Source organism: Lagenorhynchus albirostris, chromosome 3 (assembly GCF_949774975.1).
Source record: "Lagenorhynchus albirostris chromosome 3, mLagAlb1.1, whole genome shotgun sequence".
NCBI classification, from domain to species: domain Eukaryota; kingdom Metazoa; phylum Chordata; class Mammalia; order Artiodactyla; family Delphinidae; genus Lagenorhynchus; species Lagenorhynchus albirostris.
Genome location: NC_083097.1, coordinates 162514422 through 162533491, shown reverse-complemented (window position 1 = coordinate 162533491; position 19070 = coordinate 162514422). Strand labels below are relative to the sequence as shown.

At 58.2% G+C, this 19070-nt stretch overlaps 1 protein-coding gene across 6 annotated transcripts in view; it reads left to right on the top strand.

The window, feature by feature from the left end:
* RFX1 (regulatory factor X1) overlaps positions 1-19070 on the top strand; it is a 31871-nt gene that overhangs the window by 2168 nt on the left and 10633 nt on the right. Inside the window, exons 2-9 of one of the 6 annotated variants that reach the window (XM_060145008.1) lie at positions 4786-5180; positions 12183-12292; positions 12537-12620; positions 13724-13831; positions 14760-14876; positions 15987-16082; positions 16492-16863; positions 17558-17652. In XM_060145008.1, the coding sequence (XP_060000991.1) occupies positions 4859-5180; positions 12183-12292; positions 12537-12620; positions 13724-13831; positions 14760-14876; positions 15987-16082; positions 16492-16863; positions 17558-17652 (1304 nt within the window). In that variant the 5' untranslated portion in view covers positions 4786-4858. Of the gene's footprint in view, positions 1-1458; positions 5181-12182; positions 12293-12536; positions 12621-13723; positions 13832-14759; positions 14877-15986; positions 16083-16491; positions 16864-17557; positions 17653-19070 lie in introns of those variants that run through there. The other 5 variants (XM_060145007.1, XM_060145012.1, XM_060145010.1 and 2 more) reach the window with 5 other exon arrangements.

Sequence of the window (19070 nt, the reverse complement as noted above, 5' to 3'; positions counted from 1 at the left end):
TTGACTCACTTGCTGTGTGGGCCGATGACTGGGATCCCGGGAAGCTGAGTGCTAGGACTCTAGTTTCTAGTGGGAAAGTGTCACTCTCCTAAGGCCCTTCTCCAGCTTTAGGAGGGTAGCCAGAAAGAAAATTTTTCCCTGGGCCCAGGCTCAGACTCAACCTTCCGGGAGGCAGCTGGATGAGCTGGGGCTGTGGGTGTCATGGGAAAGGTGGGGACCTGGGAAGGGTGTCTCTGGAGCTAAGGGTCTCTCCCTCCCCTTCCTGCCACATGCCCCAGCATTTTGGGGCTGAAGACGGGATAGGCTAGGCAGGATCCACCCCCCCTCCCCATCACCACCTACTAGGGACACGCCCTCCAGATAGCAACCACACAGCGCATAGTCTTCCTGGCCTAAGGGGCCTGTTCTGGACCAGGAGACATCACCTGCCCCTGTAGCACAAGCTTGCTGCTGGCAGGAGGCAGTAACTTTTTCACAAGGTCTTACCAGTCGGCAGATTTGAACCGGCTTTTGACAGTTACTAGCAGTGTGTTCCCAGCATTGTGGACACTCATTTGACAGTAAAAGTTGAGCCCCAGCTGTGTGCTTGTCAGTGTTTTCGTAGCTGGGGATAGAGTCATGGGCAAGGCAGGTCACATCTCCACCCCTGGGGAAAGCTTACCTTCCTGGTCGTGTAGGGAAGAGGAAAATAAACAGGATACAGGGCCAGGAAAAAAATAAAACAGGAGTAGGTACTCCAGAGGGCTTGGAAGGGGGTTACTTGAGACCTGAGAAGGTGGCGTATGAACTAGGACATGAGTGATAAGCAGCCAGCAGCTGGAGGCGAGGAGAGCATGCCAGTAGATGGAAGAGCTGGTGCAAAGGTCCTGAGGCAGGAGGAGGCCTGGAGCATTTGGGAAGCCACATTGTGGCTAGAACATTCAGAATGAGAAAGGGGAAAGGGCCAGATCCCACACGGCCCTATGGGTCATGGGGAAGGCTCTGGATTTTATTCTCTGTGATGGGGAGCCTTAGAGCCTTCTCAGTAGAGAAGTGACACGATAGGGTTTGTGTTTTCAAAGGATCTTATAGACTATACAGGCAGGAGTAAAGCCGGGAGCCAGTGATGAGAGGGTCCAGGCAAGAGATGATGGTAGCCCAGACTAGCATGGTATTGATAAAGATGGAGGGCAATGCCCAGCCCTAGGATCTATTTTGGAGGAATTATTGACAAGTCTTAAAAACTAAGTGGCTAGGGAATTCCCTGGCAGTCTAGTGGTGAGGACTCCATGCTTTCACTGCTGGGGCCCGGGTTTAACCCCTGGTTGGGGAACTAAGATCCTACAAGCTACATGGTGTAGCCAAAACAAAAAACAAAAAAACTGGATATAGAGGATGAAGGAAACACACATTATTATATTTAATTTCCCCATTCCCCCAAAAGTTCATTTTTGAAGCCAGTCTACAAGTGAGGGAAGTGAGGTTTTCTTTCCATTTCCTTGGGAGGGCCTTGTCCAAGATGTAAACCATTCAGTTAAGTATCTGGCATCTAAAACAGTTGGCAAACTACAGCCTTCACCTGTTTTATATGGCCTGTGAGCTAAGACTGATTTTTACATTTTTAAGACTGATATTTTGTGACATGATTAATATATCATGATATGTGAAAATTATGAAAATTCAAATCTAAGTATCTAGAAGTAAACTTTTATTGGCACACAGCCACACTTGCTTGTTTACATATTGTCCATGGCTACTTTAATACTCCAGGGGCAAAGTTGAGTCATTGCAATAGGCTGTCTGTCTTCAAAGCCAAAAATGTTGACTGCACAGAAATTTGCCAGCCCCTGACCTAAAGAATTGATTCAAACTTTCTCCAAAAACAGGTGTTGGCTTTGAAGATAGGTGCAGCCATTGGTGCTTTTTTTTGGCAGTTTCGTTGCTAAGGAACAGATTTGCTGAGTCATGCTCAGATAGACCGGGAATGCCTCATCCTGTATAAATATTTGTGACTTATTCCTCTCTAGGGAACACCCTACAGAACTCTGCTTAACCTAGTCTTCCACAAATGGCAAAAAAATGGGGGTTCCCTGGTGAAATAGTTATGGGAAATATGTCATTCTGTATCATTCTTCCTAGAGACTAACAATGACAGTGCTGAGAAGGTCTCCCAACAGAGAAGTTGGTTTAACTGTTTTATCCATCTCCTCTTCCCCCCCCCTTTTTTTTTTTTTGTGTGTGTGTGTGTGTTACACAGGCCTCTTACTGCTGTGGCCTCTCCTGTTGCGGAGCACAGGCTCCGGACGCACAGGCTCAGCGGCCATGGCTCACGGGCGCAGCCGCTCCGCGGCATGTGGGATCTTCCCGGACCGGGGCATGAACCCGTGTCCCCTGCATCGTCAGGCGGACTCTCAACCACTGTGCCACCAGGGAAGCCCCCTTCCCCTTTTTGAGCTCAGCCTTTCAGTTGTCTCATCGCCACCTTCCTCTGCCCCTGAGGGGAAGGGAGGAGGCCTGCAGGGTTGGCACCTCGAGGAGGAGAAAGCACCAGCAAGTGTGGAGCTTTTAAAGCCCTTTTGTGGTGGGAGGGGCCCCTAGGGGCCAGCTCTCTTAGGGCTGGGAAAGTCCAAGCCAGGGTTTCTCAGTGCCCCCAGAACCACCTGCCTCTGAATCATCCAGGGGACTAGCTCAAACAGCAGACTCCAGGGTCATCCCAGACTCTGGCAGTGGGGCTTAGGAACCTGCATTTAACTAACTCCCCAGGTGAGGCTGATGAACACCAGAGTCAGAGTCCCCCTTGGCACCTCTTTCCAAGAGCTTGAGGACTGTGTCTCTCTCTCCCTTCCAGCCCCAACTGGCATGGATGTTTGTTGAATGAATAATAATAATAGCAACTTCCATTTCTCAGTGCTTATTGGGTGCTGGGCTGATCACATTGGATCTTTACAACAGCCTTATGAATCAGGTGTTCTCATCATCCCCAGGTGACAGATGGGAAAACTGAGGCCCAGAGGAAAGTCAGTTACACGTTTATGAATTAAGAGACAGGCCAGGGTTCATGTGGAGGTGGGTCTGACACTGGGCAGACAGGTGCTGATTAGCTGCAGTGACTTGAGCACCTGATCTGGTCCAGAGTTTGGACCCAGTAGTATGAGACCTGAGGAGGTGGGCCTCTCTAATGCTGGCAGAAGAGTTGGGGAAGGGCAGGGGCTGGGGGAAGATGTCTTCTCTGTGTGCATGGCAGGCAGTAGCCTCTTCCCTCTCCCGGTGGGCAAGCTCCCCCTGCTGCCTGAGTCCCTGGCAGGCCACCCTTCCGTCTTGCCCAGTGGGAAAGCCCAGAACAGCGCCCCTGGACCTGAACCAGGGCCCATTCCCCCTTGGCAAGAGAGACCATGTGCCTCACCCAGCTCCTGGGAGAGGGACCACAACCTTTTAGCAGCCACAAAAGCTGCCTCTGCCTGGTCAGGTGGGCCCCATTCTGAGGTCAGCAGGGGCTGCTGGGCCTGCCCTGTGGCCAGGACCTGTTCCCAGCCCAGCTGCCCCTGGTCCTAGAAGGCCACTTTCCTTGAGGAGCTCACATCTGGTGTCACCACCCGTAACTGCCCTCACTTCTGTGGCAGCAAGCAGCTCGGGAGGCTTTTTGGACTCAAACAGCTTCTGTGTGTCTGGCACCCCACTGGGAATGGTACTCAGCCAAGAATCCAAGCCCAGATGGCAGGCGATTAGGGAGCTGGCACGGGCTGGCTGGGAGGTAGCTTCCCCATGGCTTTCCTTTCTGGCAATTAGCCGACTAGTCAAGTGCTTAGAATGCCCAGGGTTCAGACTCGGTCCTGCCACTTCCCTGCTGTGTGGCCTGGGGCAATCTCAACCTCTCTGAGCCTCAGCTCCTCCCCTGGCAGAAGGAACCCAAATTCAGATGTGATCGTTGCAAAGTCTTAAATTAAGTAATGTAGGGGGACTTCCCTGGTGACGCAGTGGTTAAGAATCTGCCTGCCAGTGCAGGGGACACAGGTTCGAGCCCTGGTCCAGGAAGATCCCATATGCCGCGGAGCAACTAAGCCCGTGCGCCACAAGTACTGAGCCCGCGTGCCGCAACTAATGAAGCCAGCGTGCCTAGAGCCCATGCTCCACCACAATGAGAAGCCCGGGCACCGCTCGCCGCAACTAGAGAAAGCCCGTGCGCAGCAACGAAGACCCAATGCAGCCAAAAATAAATTAATTAATTAATTAAAAAAAAAAGAAAACCACAAGCTTAAAAAACAAAAAAAGTCATGTAGGGACTTCCCTGGCGTGGCGGTCCAGTGGTTAAGACTCCACGCTTCCACTACAGGGGTCACGGGTTCAACCCCTGGTCAGGGTACTAAGATCCCACGTGCCACGTGGCGCGGCCAAAAAACAAAAATTAAAATTGAGTAATGTAAAGAAAGCACTCAGCACAGTGCCCAGCCTGCAGGAGCCCTCAGGAGAACTGTATTATTTGTTTTTGGGTGAGAGCCGGAGCTCTCCCAGCACAGGGGTCCCCCAGGCGCTGGGGCCTAGGAAGGAAGAAGGCAGGAATCCTGGGCAGGGATGAGTGGAAGAGGTGCAGACCAGCTCCAGTCCATACTTAGTTGCCCTGCAGTAACGATGGATTCGTTATATCTTGCCACCAGCCTCAGGATTTAATTAAGTTACTGATGAACTCAAATGTGTCTCTAGGGAGCCAGGAGCTGTCCCTGGTTTCCTCTGCCTGTAGATTAATTCTTGTTTTTCCTTCTTGTTTTTTCCTCCTCTTCTCCCCCGCCCCGCCCCACCTTTCTTCCCAAGCAAGCAAAAAAAAAAAAAAAAGAAAAAAAGAAAAAGAAAAGCCTTATTTATTATCATTTTCCCCACTGTTGGCATGGCAACACAGGCGTACGTTACTGAGCTACAGGCAGCCCCGCAACCATCCCAGCCGCCACAGGCCCCTCCACAAGCCCAGCCCCAGCCACCGCCACCACCAGCCTCAGCAGCACCCCAGCCTCCCCAGCCCCCCGCCACCACCGCCACCCCCCAGCCCCAGTATGTCACCGAGCTGCAGAGTCCGCAGCCTCAGGCACAGCCACCGGGCGGCCAGAAGCAGTACGTGACAGAGCTCCCGGCCACCCCCACGCCCTCGCAGCCGGCCGGCACACCCGCCCCGTCCCCGGCATCCCAGCAGTACATCGTGGTCACCGTCTCCGGTAAGTGGACACGTGCTCAGAGCGAGGGCACTCAGTGAACAACCCCAAAGGGAGTTTTGGGGAGCCTAGCATCCTGGATGTGGAGGCACCCTGGCGCCCTCCCATTGTCACTTATTATGCCCGTTACCAGGAGGGCAGCTTTTAAACTCTCTGGGGTTCCCAGGTGGGATCTGGGGGGCACCTCTGGGGAAGGAGTAGTCAGACCAAGCAGGGAGGCCTCTGTGCCCCCAAACTCCTCCCCACCGGGACAGCTCTTAGAGCTGTTTCTGTCTCTATCCTCAAGTAAGATGTCACTTGAAGAAAGGATTGGGCAGTGGAGTTAATTTGCAAACGCCTGCTGGAGATGGAGGGTGAACACACAGCCATCATCTGTAAAGGGATCATAACAGCTTCGAGCGCTCAGGGGCTGCGTGTGAGGTGCTCCCTGTGGCTGTTCAGGGAGGTCCGCTGGGAGGCCTGAGGGACCACTTCCCCTCCCCTCCCATTTCATTTTTGGCAAGACTCAGGCCAAGCGGGGCTCTTGGCTGGGCGAGTTCGTGAGCATGTGATGTGGCCAAGGGCTCCTGTTTGTCACTGTGGCCGCCCCTTGAGGCTGTGGAGCAAATGACCAGGAAGCTTGGGTCATGGCACCCATGGTTCCTGCCTAGAGCATCTTCCCCATGCCCGCTTATTCTAGAATGGGGATGGGCTGAGCAGAGGGAAGTGGGAGCACAGGGTCACGACAGGCAGTCTCTCCCCAAGGGAGAATGTGGAGCTCCGAACATGATGAGCTCGCGTCATTAGTGGTTTCTGATGTGCTCTGTGTAGAGGGGAGGATGCAGCGAAACCTCATGTTGAGGCTGGCCCTGGTCCTCCCAGAGTGGAAAAGGAAGCGGTGGGGATCCTAAGGGCATCCTGGAGGCTGCGGAAGGAGCAGGTCAAGACTGCGTTTAGGACCATAGGACAATAAAGGGTCAAAATTTGTGGCAGTTGACATGGCCCCATAGGACCAGGACAGAAGCAGCTGGGCCCCAGCAGCATCCTGGAGGCTCCTGGCTGTGTCGGGGTCCCCAGGGAGGGCCAGGGGGTGGGGCACACAGGGGCTCAGGACAGTGACTCTTTAACACACAGACTGGTGTGGAGGGATGGTACGCAAGAGTCAGCTGAGTGCAGAGTGAGGCCAGGCCAAGGACGTGGCCAGGTCACCGGGCCACAGATCTCCAGGGGGCTCTCGGTGCTGCACAAGGATCCTGCTACACTTCCTAGCCAGCATAGCCCTCACTGTCCGAGAAACCCACTCCCGCATCGCTCACCTCTGTCACCTCCCTCTCACTCTGTGCTTTTGACCCCGACCCTGCTGCTGACCTCTCTGGGGACAAGGCATCATCACATGACAAGAAGGACCCCTTCTCCCACCCAGCCAGCCTCCCAGCACCCGGGGTCCATCTGCACCCACCAGCTCTGCTTTCTGGCTTCTGGAAGGGTGAATCGGCCCCCTGCCTGTTCCAGGCTGCCCCCTCCAAGACTTGCTTCTGCCATCCTGGCCTCCTCACTGGGTCCCTCTCTTGCTGATCTTCTCCACCTGCTTGAAAAGATGTAACAGCTCCCATTTTAACCAGGCCTCCCAGGCCCTGCACCCCCTTCAGCTGCTGCCCGATTCTCTTCCCTTTAAGTTAGAATTCCTCAAAGGATTCATGCTCCCTTCCTTAGTCTCTTCTCCCTCACCTCAGCCACTTGCACCTTCCCTCGCCATAGTCCTAGTCAGGGTCACCCATGGCCCCTGTCTTGTCGATCCACTGGCCACCCTCTGTTCTTCTCTTCCTTAGCCTCTGGGCAGCGCCTGACACACTGGTCCCCCTCCTCCCGCAGCTGCCCTCCTGCCCTGGTCTCTGCCCACCTCCCTCCTTCCTCCTCATCTCCCTGACTTTGTCAGCAATGACCTCATCAGGTCTGAGGTCTCCTCTCTGCTCCAGTGATTCTCCCTTCACGGTGGTCTTGTCCAGTGTCTCAGCTTGCGTTGCCACCTCTTACGCTGACAGTGCCACGTTGAGGTCTGCATCCTGGGCTTCAGCCCTGAGCCCTAGCTACCTGGGAGCCATCAAAGGGGCCTCTCAAACCAGCGTGGCCAAATAGAAGTCTGGATTTGTTTCCTTCTTCAAATCTGGCCTCCATTGAGACTTCCTTGTCCTAGTAAATATCACCCCCAGGTCTGGGTCAGCCTTCATTCCTGTCTTACCCATCCTTTTTAATTTTTTTTTCTGGCTGTACCGTGCGGCACGTGGGATCTTAGTTCCCTGACCGGGGATCGAAACCTTGCCCCTGAAGTGGGAGCGCAGGGTCTTCACCACTGGACCGCCAAGGAAGTTCCCTGTCTCACCCACCCTTGAGCAAGCAAGATCTCTTGGCTCCACCTCCTAAATGCAGCCAGAACCCACCACCTCTCCCACCTCCACGGCCCCCTACCCTGGTCCAGCCTCTGCTCATACCCTTCACAGTCCTCCCCCCACAGCAACCAGAGGGAGCCTCTTGCCAGCTCTTGATTAGGTTCCATCATGTCCCAGCTCAACCCAGATTATTCCAAGGCAGGTGGCCCTGGGAGCACTCTCTGAGAAACCTTGGCCTGGCCTGTCTTGGCCCTAGGAGATCTGGCCCCCTGTGGCTTGCAGGAAGGGGCTTAAAAAGCTCCACACTCCCTGCGCCCCTGCTGACAAGCGTCCAGCCTCCTGACTCTGGCCTTCAAGGCCTGCTGGCCACCCAGCCCTACCTGGTACTAACCTGCCCCCTGGCTTACCTGCTTCAGCCCCACTGGTCTTCCTGTGGCTCCTCAAACCTTCCAGGCTTAGGTCGTCTCTGGGCCTTTGCACGCACGTTGCCCTCTGCCAGGAGCACTCCCATCCCAGACCTTCTGGTGGTTCATCCCTCGTGAATGCTGGCCTGACCCAGCTCAGTCCTCATACCCCATCAGCCCCTGGGCAGCCAAGAGCAGGTAGGAGGGCTTGTCTGTCACTGCTGGAGGACTTTTCGTAGCCTACAGGGCATCTTATTGGCCCTGAACCTCCTGAGTGCTGGCTTTGCTGCTTCAGGTGTCCAGGGTCCCCAGAACAAGGGTCTGGAATGGATGCACATCTCCAGACCCCAGAACACCCCAAGTCCCAGCCTACCTCCTCTCTTCCCCTTGTCTTCTCCAGCCCCTCCCAGCGCTCCCCCAGGGAGTCCCTGGTGCTTACAGGTCAAAGCCTTTGTTTCCCTCCTCCCCTGTCCCCCCATCTTGCTGTGGGGCACTCAGTGTGGACGGGTTGCAGTGTTGGCGTGAATGGCTGTTGGCGTGAATCTTAACCTCCCTTCTTTGGTCAGGCAGTGGCTTAATTGTCTTCCACAGTGGTCCTGGGGAATTTCATTTCCCTTCTGCTCGCAGTTCTGCCGGGAGCAAGCCTGTCCCCGGAAGGCTTACTGGGCAATGCTTCCTTGATTTGTTCTCAGAGGAGGTTGGGTTGCGCCCTGTCACTGAACTTGTGCTGCTCCGTTCACCCCTCCCCCATCCCCTTGCCGTGATTTCCTAGGGTTCCTCCATAACCCTCTCCCAGTTTTAGTGTCCCTTTTATCTAAGGGTGGCCCTTGGGCCATGTGAGCCAGTCCTAGGGGTGGAGGTGGGGGTGTAACTGACACCAGCAAAGGCTGCAGCAAGGTGCCTGGGGTTCCTCCAGAGCCAGAAGCAATCTGAGCTGAGCAGAGACCCAGGGAGTGGCAGGGAGGAGGCAGGGAGGGGCCCTGGAGCCAGACCTGGAGCCTAGGCTGGGAGCCAGCCAGGAGCAGCACCAGAAGCAGCTCAACTAACCCGATCCTTGCAGGCTCTGCCCTAAGATGACTTTGGAGGTGATGGGAAGGAAGCTCAAATTTCCCGGCTTAGGAGCAATCCTCTAGATCCATAAAGCCCTGTCCTCAGAGGTAACCGGACTCTCAGCCAAAACCCGGGTGGAAGGGTCCCGCCAGCTGTCCCTAGGAAAGCGAAAGTGAGCCTGTGGAAGGGGGATAGGGCTGGGCTGAAGGAGGGACCATGTCCAGCCTCTCCTCCCTGCTTCTGACCTGGAGTCCTTGGGAGTCCAACAAGACTTGTGTCCAGGAGAGGGACATAGAGGGTGTTTGTCAGTGTCCCCAAGCATAGATGGGGAAACCGAGGTCAGGGCAGACAAGGGACTCAGGACGCTGGGGGCAGCAGGAGTCCACAGGCCCCGCAAAGAACCTTTGACTGAAATCATCGGCAGGATGGGAGCAAAGGATCATGAGGGAGAGGGCCATGACTGCCCCATCTGTTGTCCATGGTGAACTGGGTCCCAGCTTGGAGTCGAGCCTCAGGTTTCCCTCTGTCTTCCCCTAAGTAGCTCGTGACATTTGAGACCTGAGTAGGTCTCAGTGAGGAAGTGCAAGGCCCAGGGAGGAAGAGACGCTCATCAGATTGAGGGACAGGAAATCAGCTGCCGCTTCCTGACTGGAGACTTGAGACAGCAGGGCCCTCTCTGGTCTGGTGCACATGCGCAGAATGGAGTTTGCAGACAGATGCAGATGCTCGCAGACTCAGTGACCCTCTACGCGCGCATGCAAACACACACACACACACACACACACACACACACACACTCTCTCTCTCTCTCTCTCTCTCTCTCTCTCTCTCTCTCTCTCTCTCTCAGAGCCAGGGCTAGACACAATGGTAGGGAGCCTGCCCTGGCTACAGGCAGACAGGGGCTCACGCATCGGAAGCCCCTCGTCCAAAGAGCAGACTCTGGAACCTCACCTGCCCGGCATGCCCTCCTGCCTGGCAAGGATGGGGATTCCGGCCTTGAGGGCTACCCCAGAGGCAGGAGATGGGCAACAGCACTGGTTCCCGGGGCTTCCCTGTCCCAGGCAGATGCTTGATCTCAGCAAGCCCCCAGGCCTCCAGCTGCTCAGGGGCCCGCTTAAGGATCAGCCTTGGCATTTTCATCAGGGCACTGGGGCCTCGGAGGTGGCTGGGGCCAGCCCCCATTCGCTGCCCACCCTGAGCCAGGCCAAACCTGCCACGGGCCTCCTCTGTCAGGCACTATCCCTTGGGCTGTGCCTGGCTTCCTGTGCCTCACGGACACCCAGGTGTGCCGGGCCCCTCACATGACTTGGGGCTTTCTCGGGTTCCTCCCAGCGGGCCAGCTCAGGGAGGGCCTCCTCTTTTACCATTCAGGGAAGCCTAAGTACAATAGATGTGAGGGACAATTCCAGCAAAACATAGGAATCGGTGCCCCCTGGAACTGGTTGCAGAGGCAGCTGGCCAAGCAGGCCTGCGGTTACTGTCCGCCCCACATCTGGCTACCACTCCCCCACACCCAACATACATACATTCCTGTGCTCTGCCCCAGACCTGGCCCCTGAGGTCTTTGCTTCTACCTAGGGTGACCTTTCTGTCCCGGTCAGGCCCTTCTCCATGTCTCCCCACAGCAGCTGAGGCCCAGCTCCCCGCTTTGGAGGCTGAGCCCCAAAGGGATGCTCTGGACCTCGTGATGTCCCCGTAGGCCCCTGGCTCACTGTCCTCCGGTACCCACAGGCCTGAGTCTGCACACCACTGCCTTTGGGCCCTCAGCCTGGGCCTGACCCTTGACTCTGGGTTCCACACATGGTGTGACATTCATGTGGGCACAGACACGAGCCTGTGTTCTGGTCTGCCAGTTCCCGGCTGGACGACCTCAGACAAGTTACTTGCCCTCTTCTGGTCTCTGTTGCCCTCTCTAAAAACAGAGGTAATAAAAGTTCTTTCCATTTCCAGCTGCCCAGGAAGATGCTACTGCAGTGCCTGGGGCACCGGAAGTGCTATAGTTACTTTTATTATTCCTTGCCCACTGCCCTCCAATCCCACCAGAGGGCTCCCAGGGGATGGGACTGGGACCTTGGCTCCTTCTGGCAGCACATTGGAGGAAGGGCAGGTGCATGTGTGCCCCCAGCCCTACCCCACAACTGAAACTGCTGGGAGCAACCAGGCGACACAGAGGGGGTGGGGTGGATTGTGTCCCAGCTGGGGTGAGGGTCTCCCAACCAGTGCCTCTCAGGGATACTCGTGCTCCACGCCCCTCCCTCCCCCCCAGCTCCCCTGTTAATCACTTAGCGAGATGTGCGTGAAACTTGACCCGTGCCTTCCTGATAGCATCTCTGGGTACCAGCCTCCCTCCTGACCCCACAGAGTGGCCCCAGCCCCACGAAGGCCCCACTCAGGCTCTGCCCGCTGGGAGGGAAGTGTGTTTATCCTAAGAGGACAGCCAGGAACTCTGCATCCACTGGGGGGATTAGCTTCCCAAGGTTGCAGGTATAAAGCCGCCCGCACAGTCTGCTGTTCCCGAAGAGGTGGGCGAGGAGTGCTGGGCAGGCTCCCCCGGGGCGGTGGGGCAGGTGGGCACCATGTTCTATGATTGCCTCTTCTTGGCTGCCTGTCAGCGTGAGTACCCGCCCGCCCAGCTCCAAGCCCTCTGCCCCCCTACACCCCAGTGAGGACCGGGAAGCAGGGACGGTGGAGAGGGAGGGGTGTTTGGCCGCAGGCCTGTGAGACCTTCTGGGGCGACTTCTCTGACCAGCTTCCATCCCTGGGAAGCCAGGGGTCATTTCAAGGAAGGTGGCCCCGACGCCTTGCAAGGCTGCGGGACCTGCGGGGGGGCGGGGGGCGGGGTCAGTCACGGTCCACAGTCCTGCCCGTTGGGCAGAGGCATCCATCCCTCCAAGCCTCCGCTGCATCATGGCTTCTCAGTCACCGCTTCTGGTCTGACTTCGGGACAGTGAGGGTGGGGGCGAGGAGGGAGGCTGCTTCTGGGTGTTAAGGATTATAGGCCCTTGGGGCCCCCAGCCCACCCCAGTGGGCAGTGTTGGGGCTGACCAGGGGCCAGGCAGGATTCTTGGAGAGCCTAGCCCCATCCAGAGCTAGCTTCAGGCTGCATTGTCGCATCCCAGCGGGCTCAGGCTCAGGGTGGGGGCAGTGGCAGCAGGCAGAGCTGACCTGGTGACCTTTCCCTACAGAAGGTGCCATGCGGGCCAGCGAGACTGTGTCAGAGGCCAGCCCGGGCTCCACGGCCAGCCAGACTGGAGTCCCCACTCAGGTGGTGCAGCAGGTGCAGGGCGCCCAGCAGGTAGGACACACACCCCTCCCCCAGGGGTGTGTAGAGAGGGCACCTGAGGGGGGCAGCGAGGCTGTGGCCGTAGGTACCTTGCTTCCCCCCTGGTCCTGCTGCCCGAACCATCTGCTCACTTGTTCTTATCAAGATGTTCACTGCTGCCGCCCCAGCAAATCCCCCCCCCCCCCCGCCCCTGCCCCAGGCCGGGCCTCCCTGGGGAAGCCAGCGCTGGCTCAGGTCCCTCCTCCTTCCCCCGCAGCGGCTGCTGGTCCAGACGAGTGTGCAGACCAAGCCGGGCCACGTGTCACCCCTCCAGCTCACCAACATCCCGGTGCCCCAACAGGTAAGCGCCCTGCATCCAGCCCCCACCCTCAGAGCCTCCCCAGGGTGCAGAACCCACCCCTGTGGCCTGCTCTTATCTACCCTCACCAGCATCAAGGCTATGGGGCCTATCCAGGGGCTGCCCTACCTGCTGCCTCCAGCCGGTGAGGCCATGTCAGTCAGGGCCCATTGGGGAAGGAAGAGCTGCAGGAGTCATCTTAACAGAGACCTGAGGATTGACAGTAAGGAACGTGGCTGGTGGGTCCAGCCCCAGTGTCCCAGAGCAGAGAAGCCAAAGCCGGTTAGGAACCAGGAACCCACAGCCAGCACGGGCGTGAGTGCATGGTGGTCTGCGCCTGGAAGGCTGCACACCGGCTGCTGGCGTCCAGCGTGGACCGGGACAAAGCCCTGTCAGCTTTCAAGGGTGAGAGCACATTTCCTGTGCCCTGTGGAGCCAGGCTCCCTGGACACAAACTCCAGGTCTGCTGCACATGGGCTCCAGGATCTCGGGCAGGTACTTTCACTGTCCTAAACCTCTGTGAAGTGGGGGAGTGACTGCAGCATCAGGACTGTCAGGGCGATTCTGTGAGCTAGCAGGCATGCAGCACTAGAACGGCGCCTGGCACGGCACAGGTGCTCATTAAAAACACACAGGCCGGGCTTCCCTGGTGGCGCAGTGGTTGAGAGTCCGCCTGCCGATGCAGGGGACACGGGTTCGTGCCCCGGTCCGGGAAGATCCCACATGCGGCAGAGCGGCTGGGCCCGTGAGCCATGGCCACTGAGCCTGCGCGTCTGGAGAGAGGCCACAAGAGTGAGAGACCCGCGTACCGGAAAAAAAAAAAAAACACACAGGCCGGGGCTTCCCTGGTGGCGCAGTGGTTGAGAGTCCGCCTGCCGATGCAGGGGACAGGGGTTCGTGCCCCGGTCCGGGAAGATCCCACATGCCGCGGAGCGGCTGGGCCTGTGAGCCATGGCCGCTGGGCCTGCGCGTCCGGAGCCTGGGCTCCGCAACAGGAGAGGCCACAGCAGTGAGAGGCCCGCGTACAGCAAAAAAAAAAACAACAACAGAAAAAACAAAAAAAACCACAGGCCGTTGTCAGTGAACTGTGGTCCTTCTGGCTCCAGGCTCTCCCCACACAGCGTCTGGTGGTGCAGAGCACAGTCCCGGGCGGCAAGAGTGGCCAGGTCTCCCTGACGGTGCATGGCACGCAGCAGGTGCACTCACCTCCTGAGGTAGGTGGCGGCCCCTTTGGCCACCCTCCCCACCCCTCTCCCCAGAGGAGTCAGGACTCACTCCTCCCAAGTCCTTGTTGACCCTGGCTGGGGTGGCTCGGCCGCCAGATCCTACCCCTGCTGGCTCTGAGCTGAGCCCGGCTCCAGGAGGAGGAGGCAGCTTCTCCCCTGGGTCGAGATGGGCCTTGAAGCTCCAGCTCAGGGCACTGCATCCCAGGAGGCAAAGTGGGCCCCTCTTCCCTTGACAGGGTGGGTAGAGGTTCCTCCTCCGACCACAGGATGGAATCCAGGGACCCCTGAACACCAGTGAGGGTGTGGAGGCAGGCGAGCCGTGGGTGGCCGGGAGCATGGGTGTCAGCAATCACAGCTCCAGGGCAGATCCCTGGCTCCGCCATTCAGTCCTGGGAACTCTGGGCAGGCCCTCAGAGCCTACTGAGCCCCGAGTTAGAAATGTGTGAAACAGTTAATGATACCCACTGTGACACAGCACGGCCCACAGCTGTCGGGCTCTGCAGCCAGCCCACCTGGGGTCAGCACCTGGTGCCACCACTCACAACTCTGTGGCCCTTCCCATCTGTGCATCAGCAAATCATCTGGAAAGTAGGGGTGCCCTCACCTATCCTTCCTCACTTCAGGGCTGCAGCCCATCTGATGATGGAGGCAGCAGGTGGCCCATGAGCTGAGCCTCGAGTCCCAGCCCTCTTCGCTGGGGAAGATGGGTCTGAACTCTGAGCCTTGCATCTGGGATGACTGGGGCTGTGGTGCGGACCAGGCATTTGGATGCAAAGGATGGTTACCAGCTTAGGTGGTTGGCTACGTCCCCTCTGGCTGCTGCCCTCCCCTAAAAGCTCTCTGGACAGCCCTTCCGAGCAGGGTTTTGTCAGGCCCCGGCTGCTCCACACACACACCGTGTCTCCTTCCATTGCAGCGGTCGCCAGTGCAGGCCAATAGCTCCTCCAGCAAGACGGCTGGGGCCCCCACGGGCACGGTGCCTCAGCAGCTGCAAGTCCACGGCGTCCAGCAGAGTGTCCCCGTCACCCAAGAGGTGCCAGGCAAAGGCGGGCAGTGGCAGGGGCGAGGGTGCTGGCCAGGCGGCCTCTGCATCCTCCTTCAGTTGTCAGTGGGAGTTGCAGTGGGGAAGGCCTGTGAGAGACCAGCAGATGGGGGTCCAGCCCCAGCCTGCCACCTAGGCCTTTGGCAAGCACCTCTGCTTCTCTCCGGACTCCGCGTTCTCACCTAAATAACGGCTCCTCCCCGAGGGCCTGGGAGCAGGGCGGTTGGGGCCGCCGTGAGGATGAAGTGCGTCCTCGTGGAAAGCACCTAACACCGAGCAGGCACTGGAAACAGCTTCGAGAAACAGCCTTGGCCTCTCTGGGCCCATTTGCCTGGAGGAAACCCCAAGGCCAAGTCCTGGCTCGCCCCTAGGGGGTCAGCGAGAGGCCTCAGCCTCCAAAACCATGCCCAGTCTTCTGGAGGAGGCCTCACTCTGAGCTGCCCGCCACGGCAGCCAGAGCAGGTTAAGAGGCAAGGGCTGTCTGCCGTCTGGTCGTTACCACTCAGGTTAGGAGGTTCCCAATCCCCTGGAGAACCAGGTGAAAACCATAGACCCTTTCCCTGGAGGAAAGCAGAAACCCCACAGTGAAGGATTCATAGATATTCTCCTGCCTGGCACCAGAGCCCCTCTGAACCTCTAGGCCTGGGTTCAAGTCCCGGCCCCATCACTCAGCAGCTTCCCGCCTCCCAGCCTCTGTCCCTCACTGTGCCCTGAGGATAATGCCGCATGCCCTCCATGGCATGGCAGTGAGGACAGCCAGTTTCATGGGCGTGCGGGTAACCCATGGAGGGAGTGGGGGTAGAGAGCAGGGAACCCCTCAGTCAGCCCCCAGCTCAACTCGGTGCTACTTCCCATCAGCCTCGCCTTGTTGAGCCTGGGTTCCACACCTGTAACATGGCGCCCAGAGGCAACCTGATAATGAACCTGGAAGGCACTAGGTGCAGGGCCAGCAGTGAAAAGCTGGAGGAAGGTGGCGTCTTTCCTTATGGGGCTGCTGTGAGGCTTACATGAGTTCACGTGGGCGGGGGGTGGTGCTTAGGGGCAGGTGGGCAGCCATCATCGCCATCGTTACCGTAGTCTGACTTGCCTTTCCTTCCCCAGAGGTCCGTGGTCCAAGCCACTCCACAAGTGCCCAAAGCTGGCCCCGTGCAGCAGCTCACAGTGCAAGGGCTCCAGCCGGTCCACGTGGCTCAAGAGGTGTGTGTCTCCCCCACCTACCTCTGGGCAAACTGGGGCTAGGCCTGGGTTGAGCTGGGGAGGGGTGCAGGCCCCTCAGGCCGCAGGGAGGGAGTGGAGCTCCCCTGGGGGGATGTGGGTGGGTAGGTGGGGAGGCAGCTGGAGCCTTCAGAACCCCAGCCCCATCCTGGGCTCCACCTCTGGCCCTGGGCTGCGGACGCGATCCTGGAGCCTTACTCTTTCCGGGCACCTGGCAGTTTAAGGCCCAGGTTTTGCTGGGAGAGATCTCGGTTCTCCCTTCCCTCACACGGGGTGGGGATCTTCTGGTCGGGTTGCTGAGTGAGCTCAGCAGCCTCGTGGGCGGTGGAGGCCTGGAGCCCCACCCGCGGCTGCCCCCGGTGACCCCCCAGTGTCTCTGTTTGTCCTCCAGAGCTCAGGCAGTCAGTTTCCCGCTAGGAAGGCAGAGCAGCAAGAGCCCCGGCCCACGCCGCCACCGGAGCCGCCGCCCCGGCCGCCCACGCCTGGGCCCGGGCCGGGCGTGCTGGTCCCGGAACCGCCAGCGTGCAGCGGGGAGGCCCCGCAGCTAGGCAGCCCCGAGCCGCCGACGCCCCATTACGAGCCGGGCGCCGAGCAGTGGGTGGAGCTGGTGGGCGTGCTGCCCCCGCACCTGCTCCTGCCGCAGCAGAGAGTGGTCCTCGAGCCACGGCCCGGGCTCCTGGCCCGAGCCAGCCCCGACCAGAGGGTCAGGATCCAGAGAGTCCCCCAAGTGCTAGTGTTCGGCACGGCCGCCACGGCCCTCAAAGTAGGTGGCGGACGCATGGGCGGGGTGCAAAGAGCGGGCGGGGGCGGGATCCGCCGGCCCCGGCCCGCGCCCGGCCCCGCAGGCCCTGTAGACCCCACCTCCACCCAGCCAGTCTGGGGACCCACCTCTGATTCCCCCTAAATCGGGCTCCAGGTCCCAGGCTCTGCCACTACAGACTGGGGTGGGGGATGGGGTGGGGAACTCAGGCCCCGCCCCTAAGACTTTGTCAGTAGTTTCAGATTTTGGCCCACAAACGGGGCCCCACCCCTGGCCCCGGCTCCGCCCCTAGCATCCGGTTCAAGGTTTCTAGGCCCCGTCCCTGTAGACAGGGGTCCGTCCCTGATGCAGGCTCCAACCCTGAAGCCATGTCTGTAGTTCCAGGCTCCGGCTTTAATGACAGCCTTGTACCAGGACTTGGCTCTGCCGCTGGGTTTCAACTTTCACGCCCACGGTAGGACCCTGTCTGGGGTCCCCTCTGTGCACCTCAGGCCCTACCTTTACTGTCCCCAGCCCAAGCAGAGAGTCCTGGCTTCTCCTGACACAGCTGTGCCTGATTCCCAGCCCTGGCCCCGTCCAGGGTATTCAGAGAGCCCAGAAGTGCAGCCTTCCAGCTGGGGAGCTGCCAGACTTTTAGAAGCAGAGGCGAGGAGCTGGCTCACCCCTGACCCTCTGTGTACCCTTCCTCCTGTGCCAGGTGCAGCAGCTCCAGCAGGTGCCAGTCCCACATGTGTACTCCAGCCAAGTGCAGTATGTGGAGGGCAGTGATGCCAGCTACACGGCCAGCGCCATGTGAGTGGAGAGGGGACTGGGGGAAGGGACAGGAGGAGGGGCATGGGTCTGCCCAGGACCCCCTGGGACTTGAGGCCCCAGCCAGCCTTCAAGGCCTCAAGTGGCGGTAAAGCAGAGGGGACCCTGGCAAGTTGGGAAGGGCATCCCAGCAAGGCATAAGAGCTTTGAAATCAGGTTGGTCTGGTTCTATGCAAAAAAACAGAAAACAAAAATGGGAAAAATTTTTTTTAAATTTTACAAGATAAAAATTTCTGAGGAATAGGGAATGTTAAACTGTGAAAAAAAATGTTTCCTTCACTCCTGACCCCCAAACCTGCCCCAGAGGGGAGGCTGTGGCCCATTTCTTTGTTTCCTCCCAGAGATACTCTGAGAATAGAAATTACCCCCTTTCTTTGTTCAGGAATAGAGGCAGCGTGTTCTGTCCCCTATCTCTTCCCCTGCCTTGTAGCTCGAAGCTCTTCGACCATGTGGGTCCCAGTCACCCTCTTTAACTGCTGTGTGATACTCCACCACACAGCCGCAGCATGAATGACATAGCCAGTCCCCACCCAGCCAACACGTAGGTGACTTCCACTCACTGGTGCTGCACACAGCTCAGCGTCAGCATGTGCCACATCAGGCAGATGTCAGCCCCAGGCCTGCCTTAACCCCGGCTCTGGCTCCTTGCTGGGGATGCCCCATATATATTACCATGGAGAAGGATCTCCCCTTCTCCATGGGAATAATTCCAGGGCTTATAGTCTCTAGTTGTTGTTTCAGTTTGTGGAAGCTTCATTTGGCTTTCTTTGCATTTGCCTGATTTTCTTCTTATGTCCCTGCCACCTGTTCTTGTGGGCATGACACTGGGGGTGGATTAGCTCATGGAATGACTTGATCTCTGGGCCCTGATGCTGTGGCTGACCCCAAAGGGTGTGACCCTGGCACCTGAGTCGTGGTCTGCAGCATGCAGCTACCTCATAGTTCTGTTGATTTATTTCCAGTGCTGCCAGTCTCTCTTATCTGTGCAGTTGACCAGAGCTGGCAGGGACCACAGAGGACATTCCAAAGAGGAGCTGGGCTCCCGAGGGCCCCCAGGGGCTCTTCTGCCTCTCCTGGTCTGTCTTTTGCTTCTTTTTCTTTTTTAATAAAATTATTTATTTTTGGCTGCATTGGGTCTTCGTTGCTGCGCACGGGCTTTCTCTAGTTGCGGTGAGCAGGGCCTATTCCTCGTTGTGGTGCACGGGCTTATTGTGGTGGCTTCTCTTGTTGCAGAGCATGGACTCTAGGCACACGGGCTTCAGTAGTTGTGGCACACAGGCTCAGTAGTTGTGGCTCACGGGCTCTAAAGCGCAGGCTCAGTAGCTGTGGTGCAAGGGCTTAGTTGCTCCGTGGCATGTGGGATCTTCCCGGACCAGGGCTCGAACCCATGTCCCCTGCAT